Source organism: Xiphophorus hellerii, chromosome 6 (genome assembly GCF_003331165.1).
Source record: "Xiphophorus hellerii strain 12219 chromosome 6, Xiphophorus_hellerii-4.1, whole genome shotgun sequence".
Taxonomy (NCBI): domain Eukaryota; kingdom Metazoa; phylum Chordata; class Actinopteri; order Cyprinodontiformes; family Poeciliidae; genus Xiphophorus; species Xiphophorus hellerii.
Genome location: NC_045677.1, coordinates 7,560,873 through 7,575,639, shown reverse-complemented (window position 1 = coordinate 7,575,639; position 14,767 = coordinate 7,560,873). Strand labels below are relative to the sequence as shown.

The 14,767-nt window shown below is 40.4% G+C and overlaps 2 protein-coding genes across 6 annotated transcripts in view; one reads left to right on the top strand and one right to left on the bottom strand.

The window, feature by feature from the left end:
- Positions 1 to 489: 489 nt before the first annotated feature.
- LOC116721933 (cAMP-dependent protein kinase inhibitor alpha) lies at positions 490 to 5,656 on the bottom strand. Its single transcript, XM_032565968.1, has 3 exons — positions 5,348 to 5,656; positions 3,813 to 4,003; positions 490 to 2,965 (listed from the first exon to the last, which is right to left on the bottom strand). The coding sequence occupies exons 2-3, from the start codon at positions 3,973 to 3,975 to the stop codon at positions 2,892 to 2,894; spliced, it is 237 nt and encodes a 78-aa protein (XP_032421859.1). The 5' UTR covers positions 3,976 to 4,003; positions 5,348 to 5,656; the 3' UTR covers positions 490 to 2,891.
- A 4,135-nt stretch (positions 5,657 to 9,791) lies between these two features.
- ctnnd2b (catenin (cadherin-associated protein), delta 2b) overlaps positions 9,792 to 14,767 on the top strand; it is a 160,999-nt gene continuing 156,023 nt past the window's right edge. For 3 of the 5 annotated variants that reach the window (XM_032566245.1, XM_032566243.1, XM_032566239.1), the window contains exon 1: positions 9,792 to 10,161. The gene's annotated coding sequence lies outside the window, so the exon portion shown is untranslated. Of the gene's footprint in view, positions 10,162 to 10,364; positions 10,384 to 14,767 lie in introns of those variants that run through there. The other 2 variants (XM_032566244.1, XM_032566241.1) reach the window with 2 other exon arrangements.

Here is a 14,767-nt window from a genome sequence, read left to right as displayed (position 1 = left end):
AAACTCCCCCTTTAAACTTTTCCATGTTTTAGTACAAATAAAAACTTTAATATGTTCTGTTCATGTGATGGACTAAAAGTTTTGCAAGATGCAGAAATCAAAGGAAACATAATACCCGCTCAGACATAGGGGTGGTGGCAGCATCATGCCTTTCTTTAGCTTAAACAGAGAAGCAGATCACAGTCAAACAGGGAAAATAGACTGACAGCGGTGTATAACTCCAGTCCTCAAGAGTCACTGTGTTGTGGCTTTAGTTTTTTTCACGCTGCACCATTCAAATGTTCATGTGTAAAAAAAACATGAATCTTTTCCTTCCACTTCATAACCATGCACCAATCTGTGTCAAAATCTCAAATAAATCCATTGAGATGTATCAGTGTAACATGGCACAATGTGAAAATAAGAATTTCTGCAAGGCGCTGCATGTTTATGATCAATTCTGCCTCTGCGCCCCCTGCTGGTCGAGCCGTGGAACTGCAACAACACAAGTAACTTTCTCCCCAAAACTCCTCTTTTCTTTTCTTGGTCATTTATTAAACTTCGTTTAACATAGGAAATAGAAAATATACTTACAGAGAGTCAGACAGAAAGAGGAAACCATGCAAATATTCTACATGTGGAATTACGACGAGCAGAATTAGAAATGGCTCACAAATCAAACAACATGAGAGCTACGGTATGTTTGCTCTCTACAGTATTGTCGTGGTAAAGGAGTCAGAGTTGAAGCTGTAGTGAAGCAGAGGTGTCTGTGGTGTGTGTGGGAGTGGAAGGACACATGCAGATTAATTTATACAAATAATGAGACAGTATCACATTTTTATACAAATGAGCAGGAATGCGATTCAGCTAAACATTCGCACAAACACACACAAGTTAGTGTTCCTGGAAGATCTGCTGACTGTTGCATATTTACATTTAGGAGTAGTTTGTCGGTTTTGGGCCACCACGCTTACTGCTGAGAGGAAGAAGAAGAAGAAGAAAAGAGGGACACCACTGCAGCTGAGGTCATCTGCACCTGTCCTCTAAAATAATAAAAATTAAACGTGCTGCTCTTTGGACCAGGAAACAAGTGGATATAAACTACCGGGGGGGGGGTGAAAAGAAAGGAAAAACACTGTAGGCCAATCAAAATGTGTGGACAGTATCATACCAGGAAAGACGATCTGGCTGTAAATATGACTAATAAAGTAAATTGCATCTCAAAGGTCAGAAGAAAAATCACATCGTGTTTTATTACCTATTAGGAATAAGGAAGTGTTTATTTTTATAGCCGCTGTTTGGGTATGTGTAACTTTTATTGTGCAAATCGGTAGAGAAAACAAACACACAAAAAAACATGCAAAGAAAGAACTCGAAGGATGAAAGAGGAACATAGTAACGTTTCTAATTTAACCTGGCAGTAGAACAGGCGGGCCTGAAAGTGCATTCCTCCTTACTGCCAGTAGGTGGCGACTCCTTGGGTTGAAACGGTAGTCAGTCGGTATTGAAGTGCAAAAGAAGAGCTGACCCCACTCGGATTTAATGGGTTACATTAAATCCAAGTGTGGTATACATAAACAAGAACAATTCTCTAATCCATTTATGGTCTGTCTACACACCACAGTGGCATTTTGTCTCTTTTAATAAGCAGTTTTTAGCTTTGTGAACTAAGAATATCAATAAGTTCTATAACCAAATTAACATGTATTGAAAAGCGAAGCCACAACCACAGATAGTTGCATAATTAACTTTCTGTCAGCACCTAAAAGGTCACAGATTAGCCCTTTTTATGGATTAAGATGTTTTTAGCACACAAAATGACTTCCCTGAGTCTCATTTCTATTCAGTAACACAGGAGCAGCGGCCTTATTAGTTTTTCAAAAGTTGAAAGTGTGTTTGTGATTCTGTGCACTATAGAAGTATTTTTGCAAAAAAAAAAAAAGCATATTTTTTTATTGATAAACAGGATAAATGGTGAAAAAGTATTTTTTTATTATTGTATTATTATGATGATTTTTCTCTTTTTTTCAAATTAAATGAGACCGAACCTTGACCTGACAACACCTGTAACCAGATATATTATCTTCAAGCAAATGTGAAAGCAGTGGCGGTTTTATGCTTTTGTGAACCGATGAGCTTGATTCTTCTCCAAAATTTGACAAAAACAATGAGACTTTTCTTCTTCTCTAACGCAACACAAAACTGAATAAACGCATTTCCGAACCGGACAAACTACTCATGTAAGGCTGTGATAATACTTGCATTGTTACTGTAAACGTGTAAAAAATAAAGATACGCATTTTAAAGGACGCGTCATGTCACCCTTCTTCTGGAACATCTCGTTCTCTGCGGAAACAATTCGGCATGAATTGAACTTCCAAAGCTCCGTGTTTCAATTCGGATACAGTTGAGTCCATATCCCTCTGCCTTAACGTCGGCTCAAAGGAAGCACAAACCATTAACTGGCAATATACAGCCTCTACCAGCACCACTGCTTCTACAATCATGCTACTCCCACTGTGACCCATTATACCAGCATGTCTCAGCGGTCCTACAAACTGCTCTGACTATTGCAGAGCTCCATTTTCTCTCTCCTTTTAGTCCTTCAGCATGTGTGTGTGTGTTGGACCACAGAGACTGACAGCAAAATTTGTATGAAAAGAAAAAAACCCCATAAAACTACCACTTGTGTACTTCTGACTCTGAAAAGCATCAGTCGTTCCACTTCCCAGGAAGCACTGAGCGATCGCATCTCAACGCCTCAGCAGGGGCGAAGGCTCTGCTTGAAGGCGTATCCACGCCGACGGTCCTAGCCTCCAGCCGCCGGGCCGCTACGAGCAAACAGGTCCACTGTGACGGAGACTTTAATCCGTCCCGCGGCGCTCCGTCTACTGGAGGGGGGACGTGGGAGCTTAGCTGTTCCTCTGCTCTGCGTCTCGCTGGGCCGAGGCGGAGGAGCTGTGGCTGTCCTCTGCGTCTTCTTCATCTGCAGAAAAAGTGAAGAACGTTCACACGCTGGAGCAAGCAAACTACGCCTCCTATGTTTTCTTCCTCCATTTGGATAAACCACTGGACTCAGTTAATGACACGACTTTGCGATGTAAGCCTTGACATCCCATAGGAATGCAAGATATTCATCAATGAAGTAATCTAAAGTTGACTAAGTTCATCCATCGGCTAATGATTCAGTGATACGTGGCCATTTTCTTAAAAACGTGAATTTTTTCTTTTATCAAAAGGGCTAACTGTCAATTTTTAAAAAATACGCTGAATTAAAAACAACAAAATTTTAAAGGGCCAGCATTACGCGTCTTAAAGCAAATTTTATATTGCAATTTAACGTCTTGAAATTGGGCTTTTGTCCCTTTAAGAAACTCCCGCTCTTTCTGAAACTCCATCTTTAGGAAGTCATCACATTTTAACAGCGTTTTCACCGGCGTTGCTCTGAGACGTAGCTCATAGAATGAGCTCAGCTGTTCCACAGCTCCACCAGGTGTCTGCTAATTGCCGTCGGCTAGTCTGAAGGAACTAGCCGACGTGGGATCAGGGACTCTCTGCGAGGCGGAAGCTTGGAAACTGCAGGTGCGAGGACGAGCTGTGCCTCAAAGGCAATACTAGGTCCAACCAAGAGTTTTGTACAGCTGAATGGTTGCCATGGGAGACTACAATCAAAGCAACGCTCCAGGGATTTGTTTTTATTTTTTTATGAAGGAAATAACATTACAACATGATGTAAACATCAGAAAAGTAGTTTTTTAAGTAGTTAAACATTATTGTTTGTCTGTCTGTCTGTCTGATCTAGATTGAAACACAGACATAGTGGATGAATTTACCGCCTCCTCCAGCGTTGATGTGCAGCTGGGACAGAGACAGGGTGAGGGGCAGCTCTCGCCCGTCAGGGTCGGTGGGACTCTGCAGGATGTCGTGCAGGGCGTTCCGGCGGCCCGTCCTGCCGGAGGCGATGAAGTCCGCATACGTGCTCTCCACGTCAGACATCTTTCGCGCATCGTTCGGACAGCAACACCTGGAACACCGAGAAGGCCGCTTGGATCTTCAACACGGGTACCGCAAGAATGTTGTACTCAGCAGTAAAACAGCAGGAATTTGTTGTCGCGTAACTTCCTGTGAAATTATTTCAGTTTTTTTTTTCTAAAATTATTATGCTCTAAAAATGACTTGTGTGTTTCTGGGCTACCGTAAGTTAACTTAGAATGGAAGAGACTTAGAATATGACAATATTTTCAAAATTTGATTCACCAAAAATCGGAAAATTGTGACACGCCTTTTCTGTATTATGAGGCCCTTTTACTCTGATACCCCTAAATAAATACCATCTAGAAAATGTTCGCATGGGGGTGGCCAACAACAGAGTCCATTCGGAGCAAAACATCTTTATTTTTCAATTCACTAAATGGAGAAATATTTTCTTGAAGCGAATAAATAGACCCCTATATTTATAAATATATGCTGTCTAGTAATTTATCACTGCTGCTACCAACTGTTTTGGGGGGGAACTGCTCTTATTTTGTAGGTGCGCTCTGCTGGTAGGCTGCCTGCCCATGACAACAACCACTCACTTGACACCCATTGCAATCATGAAGGAATATGTTCTTAGAAATTGGATGTTGTGGGAAAACTAAAAACTTTGCATTATTGTATTAACTTAAAAGCAACTTTTCACCAAGCCATAGGAGCTTGTTTTAAATAAACAATTATTGAATATTGATATAAAAAAAACAACAAGTATTAGTTCCACTTATAAGAAGATATTTTTCCCATGTTATAAAGGGAAATAATTTGCCAGTAGATTAGGGAATATTCAAGATTTGTTTTTTTTGCAGTGCATGGACAGGGAGACTGGTTAGAGTGGATGGGAATCCTGGAGGAAAACCTTCAAGACTCTTGGAGATGGAAACATCCAATAAACTCTTAATAAAATCCAATAAATGTGTCAGAAGGACTTGAAAGTCGTCGTTTTCAGACACAATTTTAACTCAACATGCAAAGCTGGGAGACACATGCCCCTAAACACGCGCATGAAATCAGAAGCAAATTTATTATTATTATTATTCATTTGTTAAAAGTTATTTTTTATGTTATCTATTTTATTTTAACGTCGTTTTTCTTTCCTCTTGCCTTATGCTGTTCTATGACAGACAGTCCGCATGAAACATATTAAAAAGGGAAAAAAAAAGTGAGACGATGTGAAATGTGAATCATAAACGCGTAGCGAGGGTGAATACTCAAATTCAAATTAGCTGCACTGACGGAAGTGGCCATATTTGTGGGAGGTCGCCAATAAAATCCCATTAAAATCTAGAAGGAGAAGGTTTTACAGCGTTCGAGGCCTGCTTGAAACGTGCCTTACCTTTTGCAGACAAAGCCACCACAGCAAAACAACCTGGAGCTACATTTTGTCGGACGTGATGTCAGGACACGGAGCGCGAGCGGCCGACATCACATCAAACGATCCGAATAAACAAACAAAACGCAGCCAAAGCTGGAATAGAAGCAATGATGACCCAATACCCCGAGGGGTGGCGGTAATAATCCCAGCACTAAGCAACGCGAGTAATCACAGCATTTCGGACCAGAATCACATCAATAAGGACTCTTAAAAAAAAAAAAAAAAAAAAAGTCCTCAGCGTATCCTCTCTGGACGCTGCATCTTCCTCCTTTCCAGCCAATTAGCGGGCAGCAAGCCGCGTCTACGCGCTGATTGGACACAGCGCACAAAAGGATGAGAGGAGAGAGAGAGCGGAGAGCAGCGCTGAGGCTCACGGTGCGTTCAGCGTCATTGTTGGAAAAAAACAAAAAAAGCAATTAGGCCAGTCGATGCGTTATTGAGTACAGTGAGTGAAAACAGCCAAACGGTGTGCATTCTAGTGTTTCCAAGATAATGTAACACGACTAAATCGGTTAATTTAGGAAAATTACACTTTAATTGATAAGAAAAACTGGTGATAAATATGGCCAAAGCTGCCAACGAGGTATATACCGTAATTATTGTCAGGACTGACGATTTTGCGGTTTTCCACACCACTGGAACTAAGTGCATTTGACTTTGTGCGCAATAATCACAGTTAAATTGGAGTGCATGTAATTCAATATGTTGAAATTATTGGATCGTATTGGCCCGGATATGATTGATGCAATTATTATATTTTTATACAATTTAATTTAAAATACTTAAAATTAAATATTGTTGTAACTAATTCAATTTTCAAAAATGCATCATGAATTGGTCCTTTTGTCTTTTAAAGGGTCTAAAGATGACATTTCATGATAATTGGGACCCATACAAACAAACTGAAACAAATAGGGGTCAAGATTTTGACGAGGCCATTTTAACAAGTGGCATATTTTCTTTTAATCTGTAGATTTGCTGCTGTTTTTATGATTATTGTCCTGATTCATGGCCACGCTTCTGATGTCTTCCAACCTTTCTCCATTTTGACTTCTATAAAGCTTATTTTAGATTTCTTGACTCAGTCATACCTGCTGATGATCAATTAATTACTGCATGTATTTAATAATGCCAGTTACTTCTATATACTGAGTATATTCAAATGTAAATGTTTTTGCTCATACCATTGTTGTATAAATATGTAGATGTACTTATGATAATAATAAGTCAAATAGTGTGTAGTAGTAAAAACCAAAATTAAAAATAATTCAAACATTACACCTGAATGCATCAGAGAGCAGAATACTACAGAATATACTGCAGCTTTATACTTACATTTATGATATTATAGACTTAATGTGTGGCAGTTTGTGGTGTTTAATCTAAATAGTATGACTTTAAAAAGAACTTTGTTTTCAGGCTGGTTAAAAAAGGGGAAAATATTGAGTAGTGTAGATATTATTTTCCTTAGTTTTTAACTGAAGTTGCATTTAATGGTGGGGGGTGTCTATCCTGGAAGAAGAATAACTAATTTCTGTGTTTTAGCTGGAAGCTTGTCACAAAAAAACAAAGTTCTGCTATAAGGGAGAGTTGTAAGATACAGACAGGATTCTGCAGAAAGTCTAAAGTACAAGAAGGAAACAGGAAAGTTGTAAAACAAAAAATGTCTGAAATAAAGACTTCTACCCTTATTATTACAGAAAAAGTGTGAACTTCTAATTTTACGTCTTAGCCCAAACCTACAGAGAATGTTAATTATTATTCTCTTTAGCCACAGGATGGTGCTGCTGTCCATTAGAATGGCACAGCTTCAGTTCTTGATCCTGCTAGTCTATTACTGCAAAAGCCACAATGTATGCAAGGCAGTTTCAGCGGATTATGGGGTCTGTTCTCGTAAAAATACGTAATTAATTATAGAAAATCCTCCTTAAACCCTAAAGTAGGAGGGGTAAACGTTGGGATTATGTAAACTTACTGTCAACACTCAGCCCCACCGTATGAGAAGCATTATGTCCCAATGTGTCCCTGCAACTTGAACGAGGAACGCTTTGCTCAACTTTAATTGCCATTTAGCAAAGAAGATCATTTGTGTTTGTTTCGGGGGTTCTTTTTTTCATGGATCAAAAACAACACAAAATGTCTTCCGGGCCCTCATTAGCCAATCGGGGTTGTCGGTTCTAACACCAATCAACTCTATTGGTGCCGGTGTTGCTGCATCACGATTTAGAAGAAAACAATGAAGTAATATTGTGAGGAATCAAAGTCTTTCAACCTGCATGCATCTTGTTTCCTGTTTCATGCCCAAGTCTTGCCTTAAAAATACCTCCACAGGTCTGCCACCATGTAAAAAGTACTCCAAAACCCAGTAGCGTCTTACAAAGCATGTGGAAACATAATCTGGGCTCAAATTATAGCAATTTTCCTGTATGAAAAGAAAGTAATACAAAATTCTGTTAAAAAAAAAGAGTCATTTCTCTTATTCAGACATTTAATAGAAATAATTTATTTGCGTAATAATCACTGACCTAAAACAGGAAAAGTTTATCATGTCAGACAGTGAGAACAATAGAGTTGTGCTGTGGGGTTTTTAATGTAGTGTATGTAGATATGTGATTTCAGTGGAGCATGCACTGAGTTCTGATTAAGCGCAGACTTCATGAAACCTCCGGGCAGCGTCTTTCCACAGTCATGATGCCTTCCTGATGGACAATAAACAGCTTCACTGGAGCAGACAAGCGACTTGCTTAAGGGAATTCATTTTTCAGACGAGGTCAGATGAAACTTTAATATCACCCACTGAGACGTCAGGTCATTAAAGCAGCAAAGACCGAAGCGTCGCAAGGAAAGAATGCGACAAAAGGATGAGACGACACATAAAGAGGAGTATGCACATTCAAATACATGAACATTGTTTCAGCGTACATGCGTCCTCTTTATGTTTGGTAGGACTTCGTAGTTTGGTTTGTGTTAAAATTGCTACTTTCTGAGGCATCACAATGTGACATTTTGGAGGAGATGTGTGGTTAATCGGAACATCCACAGTCATTTCTTGCTCAATGAAGCAAACGGTGCGTATGAGCACAGCGCGTTCAAGATTTAGCTTGCCTTTGATGCAGTTGGCTGTGGCATTTCAAAATAGCTTTCAGCTGACTGAACAATGAGCTGCTTGACAAAGGGGAACAGAGAGAGAAGACAGACAGAAAGAGACAGGATGAAGAGGATCTGCGTATCCTCTGATTTGCTCCGTTCAGCTAGATTACAAACTTTTCACAGCCTCCTTTTGTTGTCCATCCCCGCCGTGTTAGAGGCTTTGTCCCGATTTGGCGTGTGTGTCTGCATTTATGATGTTGTTCCCAGCCACTTCAGCACAGAAACAGGAGTACCTCTCCTCTGCTTTGGAGGCAGAGTGAGATTTGCGCGAGATATGCTAAAGGTGAGACGAGTCGGGAACGCAACTTGTTGTAGCTGAACTTCATTCCATGTTAACAAGCTCCAATAATGTGCGATAGTGACAATGATGGATGCATTCCACAATGTAGTACAGGCACAGGAGGCAAGTGAAGGTGAATAATGTAATTTAAAAATACCCTAAAACATGACTTGCAATCAACAAGCGAGAGCGGGAGCAAACAGGGGATCGGGTACATGAGGATTACTGGAGAGACCAGCAGGAGGTTTCTCCGGTAATCCATCCATCCATCCATCCATCCATCCATCCATTTTCGCTTCAGAAAAAAACCTCATTCTCACAGCATAATACTGCCACCACTTTGTGTCACTGTGTTCAAGGCGATGCAGTGTTAATTTTCCACTGTGTAGAAAACGGCTCTGTGGTGAATAAATGTCTTTGTATTAGAAAAAGGAGCAGAGCCACTCGCTGCCATTCTAAGATCCCCTTTGTCGTTGTCTTAGATCAGTCTATTCTTAGTTATTATGACAGGACTAAAAAGGTTTTTTTGAGTCTTTTGTCGCCGCTTGTTTATTCTTAAACTAGTCATTTTATTATGTTCTGAACCAGTGGATATTTTTGACCTTTTCTTTTGAGATTCTTATCCTCCACCCCAAAATTTTTTTTCACTATTTCAATCATTTGGTTTCGAATTTACATGAGTTTGATATGCTTTTCCAGCAACTAAACTTTAGACCACAACTCTGAATGAGACTCATTTATTTATTTGATTATTTACTGTCCAGTTGAATGCTGAGGCTCCTTCTGCAGAGCTCTCTTTCCCAGCTGTTTCTGTGCCTCTGTTTTCCTTTCCTTATAGCATTCCCTTCCGTCACCAGTGAGTGGCGCTGTTGACACTGGTACCCGAGCCGTCTGTCAGTCTGTCTAGCAGGGAGGGGGAGGGGGTGGGTGGATGTTTTATTGTAAGCTAGAGCAGAGGAGAGAGAGTGAGAGTGAGAGAGATAGGGAGGGGAAGCACCTCTGCCGCTCTCCTCGCCTCCTCTCCTGTGCGCAGTGCTCCGGCCCGACCGCTCCTACCTTCCCTCCTCATTTCCTCCCCACAGCTGTCTCTCTCTCTCTCTCTCTCTCTCTCTCTCTCTCGTGCGCGCGCGCGCTCTTTCTCCCCCTTTCTGATGCTGGCTGTCCTTCTCTCACGCCACCGAGCCGGAGGAAACCCTTGGCAGGGCTGGAATAACTGACTACCTGTTTTCCGTGGTCTGAATTTTCGGGGGGCGGGGGGGGAGGGAGGATTCTGCGCGTCGGCAAGGAGGAGAGTCGAGAAGGAAGAAGGGAGGCTCTCCATCCCCGGGGGAGATTTGATTTTACAGTAAGCACGCGCAATGTCATTCCAGCTTCCTCTTTTCGCTCGTCTCGCGCCTCCCGTCTACTCTAACGCTTGACGCTTGCTAGAATATGATAGCCTGTTGGGAATATGGCCGGATGTTGAATTTCTACTTGGGAGTGTACGCCAGATGTTTTTTTTTTTGATGTGATACGAATTAGGTTTTTTTTTCTTTTTCTTGTCTTATGATGTGCTGAAAGAGAAGAGGTGTGTTTGCATTGATCACCCACCCCCTCACCTTATTGCATCTCAGCTGGCCGTGCGAGGCCGAGGTGTGTGTGTGTGTGTGAGACAGAGAGAGAGGTGGTGGTGGTGGTGGGGGGCGCGTCGAGGGACGGAGTGATGAGGGGGTTATGGCTGCAGCTAAAAACGCTATTACTTTGTGATTGACCTAAATATGAGCGATATTTGTGAGATTATCACGCGTGACAGCGGCCCCGGCACGCGCTGGCTGCACGCCTTTGTGCAGCCCTTTGCATTGGGGACGCCTGGACGCTGGGAAATGTTGTTTCCATCGGCCATCTCTGAAGCATGTGCACTGTTAAAGTGCACCTTTGCTGCTTGTGCGCTGTGGCTCCGGCCTGCCTGTCTGCCTGTGTGCATGCTCCGTGATGAGCAACTAGAAAACACACTTCCGTTGTCCTTGTAATCAGCCTCATGCTGTTATTTTTTTTATTTTTATTTTTTTAAACTCCCTGATTTTGGAGAAATGAATCCCATTGTGTGTCCAAGATGACTGTGTTTGAAATCTTCACGTTTGCTCTGTTTAATGTCCGTACATGGAGGGCTCTTTGTGTATTCTGGGTTAGCTCTGCCTTTCAGTTGGATATATTGCATCATGATCCTCTCACAGACCCTGTGTAGACTGGGTAATGGGGTCTAATAAGACGCAAATGTGATGCATAACATGCAAAAAAGGGTCATATGCTGGCTTGCAAATATTCACGGTTGATTATTTTGGTCATATTACATCCACAAGTGTCTTTGATTAGGATTTTAGACCCACACAAAGAAGTGCATGCATGTGACGTGTAAAGATAACGACGCTTGTCTTTTTGTGATATCAGATTTAAACAGCAACCTTGTCACATAATCTCCACTGGATTAAGTTGGGTACTTTGAGTGGACCAGGATTTTCCTGGGCTTAACACCATCTCCCCATCAAATCGAACAAAGGCAGCATGATGCTTCCACCTCCACCTTAATGATTGGCAATGTCATGGTTGTTTTCCACCACTCAAAAAACTATTTTGCACGTTGGCCTCAGTTGACCAGAGCATCGTCTTCCTTGTGTTTGTAGGGATCCTGATGGCTTTTCCAACGATCTTTCCACAAAGCGTATGCGTAATGTTGAATTCTTGCTGTTTAACTGAAGAGCTTCAGTTGGTCTTTAAAGTCTTTGCAGATCATCTGTATTTATGCTGAGATAAAAGAAGTTGAAGCCTATTAAGATTCAGGGCTTCACATCAGTGCTAGATTAAAAGGTTCTGGACTGCTTTTGAAAAATACTTTGCTATTCTATCCATATTAGATATTCCATAAAGCAGTTTCCGAGTCATGAAGTTTTTATATTACTTATGAAAACACAAATTAAGCTTGCAAAGTTGTTTTTTTGTGGTTTTTATTTTTGCAAAATGACAACCTTAGACTGCAAAATTATTAAAAGCACAGTCTAAGTTTTACAACACATTTACTCCAGCTGTTAAAAAAAAAAAAACACTTTAGGATTCATAATTATTGCCCATATAGTGTGAAAATCTCATCTTGCCTCATTTTAATAATAATGTGTGTACCGTCTCGTTTAATGAGCTGGATTGTTAAATCGCCAATCATATCCGACTCCTAGATAGATAGAAATCCTGTTTGATTTTAGATCTTTTCAAACTTGAGCTACTGCTTTTATGAGCTTGTGATGAGGATTTTAATTTACTGGAGATGTAAAATAATGATAACTTTTACCTTTAAATGTCACCTTTCCCTTAATTAGCCATTTGGCTCAGAAGCTAGTGAATGGTCAACAGATTTGTTCACATAACATGCTTCATACAAAGCCAGGAAAGAGGCTTAGCGTTTAGTATGTTGTCTAAAATATAAAATACATTTTTGCTTTCAGATGTCCTTGGGCAGGCCTTACTTTGGATTCCTTTCTGTAAAGGCTTCAGACCAAGTTGCCCTTCGACAGTTCATACCTTGATTTTATATTCATGAAGAGGAATTGTGTAAACAAACCCTCGCGTACTCCTGTACTGAACCATTGCGGTGAGTTTTTCTTGTTAGTTAAGTATTTTATTTACATTGATTCATATTCATAAATATATTCAAATCTTAGCTATAACTCTTTTAAAAATGTAGTATTTTTCTCCTATTTCCACTGATTGTGGTTCTGATTGGGGCAGTCAACTTTAATATAATATGATATTGTAACCCCTGATGGATAATCGATTGGAGTTACTTAACAATGTTTCCTTGAAATAGATTCTAAGTAGACTATAAAAAAAAAATCACTGTTAATCAATACTTGTCAAAGCAAAAATGTCGCCAAGGCGGGTACAAACTGACAAATATTTCTTACATCATGGTCCAAATAGGAGACGACTTCAGGCGGCAGCTCTGCTAATCCCAAAACTAGAAAAATATGAAATTGAGAAAAGGGCAAAAGGATCAGCATCCTTATATGAAAAAGGATATTCTTCATTATGTGCTTGTAGTAAACACTTTAATGCCAACATTTATTTCCCCATGTACCAAACTCAAATAGGACTCAAACTGCTACAAACTACAGCAACTAGTTAGCTTAGCAAGTGTTTCCCCTCTGGAATTAAACGGCTTAAAAAAAAAATACAAAGTCAAAATTGCAATTTGTGATCAAAAATAGACTCCAATGCGATGGGAGAAAGATACTACACATTATCCAGAAGGAGATGTCCTTTCTATACACTCGCTCACAGCTATATAGTCACCAAAATTATTTTTTGTCAAGATTCTTTGACCCTTTTTAACTCTTGTGGTAGCATAATTTTAATGTGGAGGGTCAATGGACAGTGTGGTTGCCACAGCGACAGTCCTTTGTTCTCCTTTTGGTTGTGGAACTAGAACTCTGTCATTTTTTAATTCTCTTAAAGAGGTGTTGAAGTTCTTCCTGGTTCTTTTGTGGCCTCCTGGATTAGTTGTTGATGTGCTTCTGGAGTGATTCTGGTAGGCTGGGCAATCCCGCAAAGGATTGACACTTTAGCATGTTTTATTGCTGCTTTTCTTGATAATGGCTCTCCTTTTGCATGAGCAGAGACCAAAACCCTTAGAAATGCCTTCGAAATCCTTGTCATACTGGTAAATGTCAATGGCTGTCCGTCATCTGTTCTTCCTTTAGCTCATGTTGTCAGTGAAGTTCTATTTTACTGGTTTGAATGACTTTGGCAAAAATGAATTGAACTCAGCTTTATGTGTGGCAGAAGTGCTAAAACAGAATCAAAGGTCATATACAAACTGTCTCTTATATCTTTTGTGAACCCCCAGAGAATCTCTCTATCTAGGTTTGGAACCATTAGCTAGCATTTTAAGACCTATCTTTACCACTAAAACATCAACTGCTTCTTATGCTTTTTGTTTTGCGACCGGTTTTTTTTATTTAGCGCTCATAAAGAGACAGTTTGTTCGCCGACTGCTTTAAGCTACGTAAGCCACGTCTCGGAGCAGGGCTGTGAAAGCACACAGGCCGCTGTTCTCGTCACACAACGTCGCACTGATCAAAGAGCTCCTTTTATCTAATGTTGCGTTCCCGTAACAGTCTGAGGCACGGTTACAGGAAGCCAGAAGTCTTTAGAGTACATTCATCTGTTAGTCTGGGACACGAATAAAACCCCCCCAACACCACCCCAGCACTGCCTCCCACTTTCCCAGCCCCGTTCTCTCAATTTTTTTTTCTCCCTAATTGCCAAGGATTCATGGTAGATGGTAGAATGACCCGCGGAGACGTGTCCCTGGAGGAGAATCTGGAAAAGTGATGCACTCTGCCAGTGGTTCAGCGGAGCCCTTTGGAGCACGTTATCATCCCTTTCAAAAAGGTTCGCCTTCGCCTGTTCGTCTTGAACGGACTTCATTAAGTTTTTATGATCGTGATCATAAAACAGATGTGTTTAAAAAAAATAACACAAAAAAATGTGCCATCGCCTTTAATGCACATTTTGTGTTCATTTTAACACACAATGTGTTAAAATAAACACAACATTATAACACACTGGATGTGTTGAATATTTCAACACATTTTTGTGTTAATCTGTGTTTGTCAGGCAGAATTTGCTCCCTGCTGACATCAGATTGTGTAATTCCTCTCAATGATAGTTTCCAGCATTTTCTTTCTAAAATGGTTTTCCAAATTTTTTGTTTAGTATTTATAACAATTTTTACTTCATCTAAAAATGCAATTATTATCACTGTATTGTGGCAGGATTTAATGACTTGTAGAAGTCATTAAATCCACTCTGTTTTTATTCAAAGTGTTTTGAGGCGATGAGTGCTCACTGTAAATTCAGTCTGTCTCACAAAATACACCACAAATAATTCACTAACCCATAAAGTTTTATTAGCTGTTCGT

Coding starts and splice junctions, on each gene's coding strand:
- LOC116721933 (XM_032565968.1), bottom strand. CDS start 3,975: ATGTCTGACGTGGAGAGCACGTATGCGGACTTCATCGCCTCCGGCAGG. Junction 2,966..3,812: donor CATCAACGCTGGAGGAGGCG/GTAAATTCATCC, acceptor CTTTTTCTGCAG/ATGAAGAAGACGCAGAGGAC.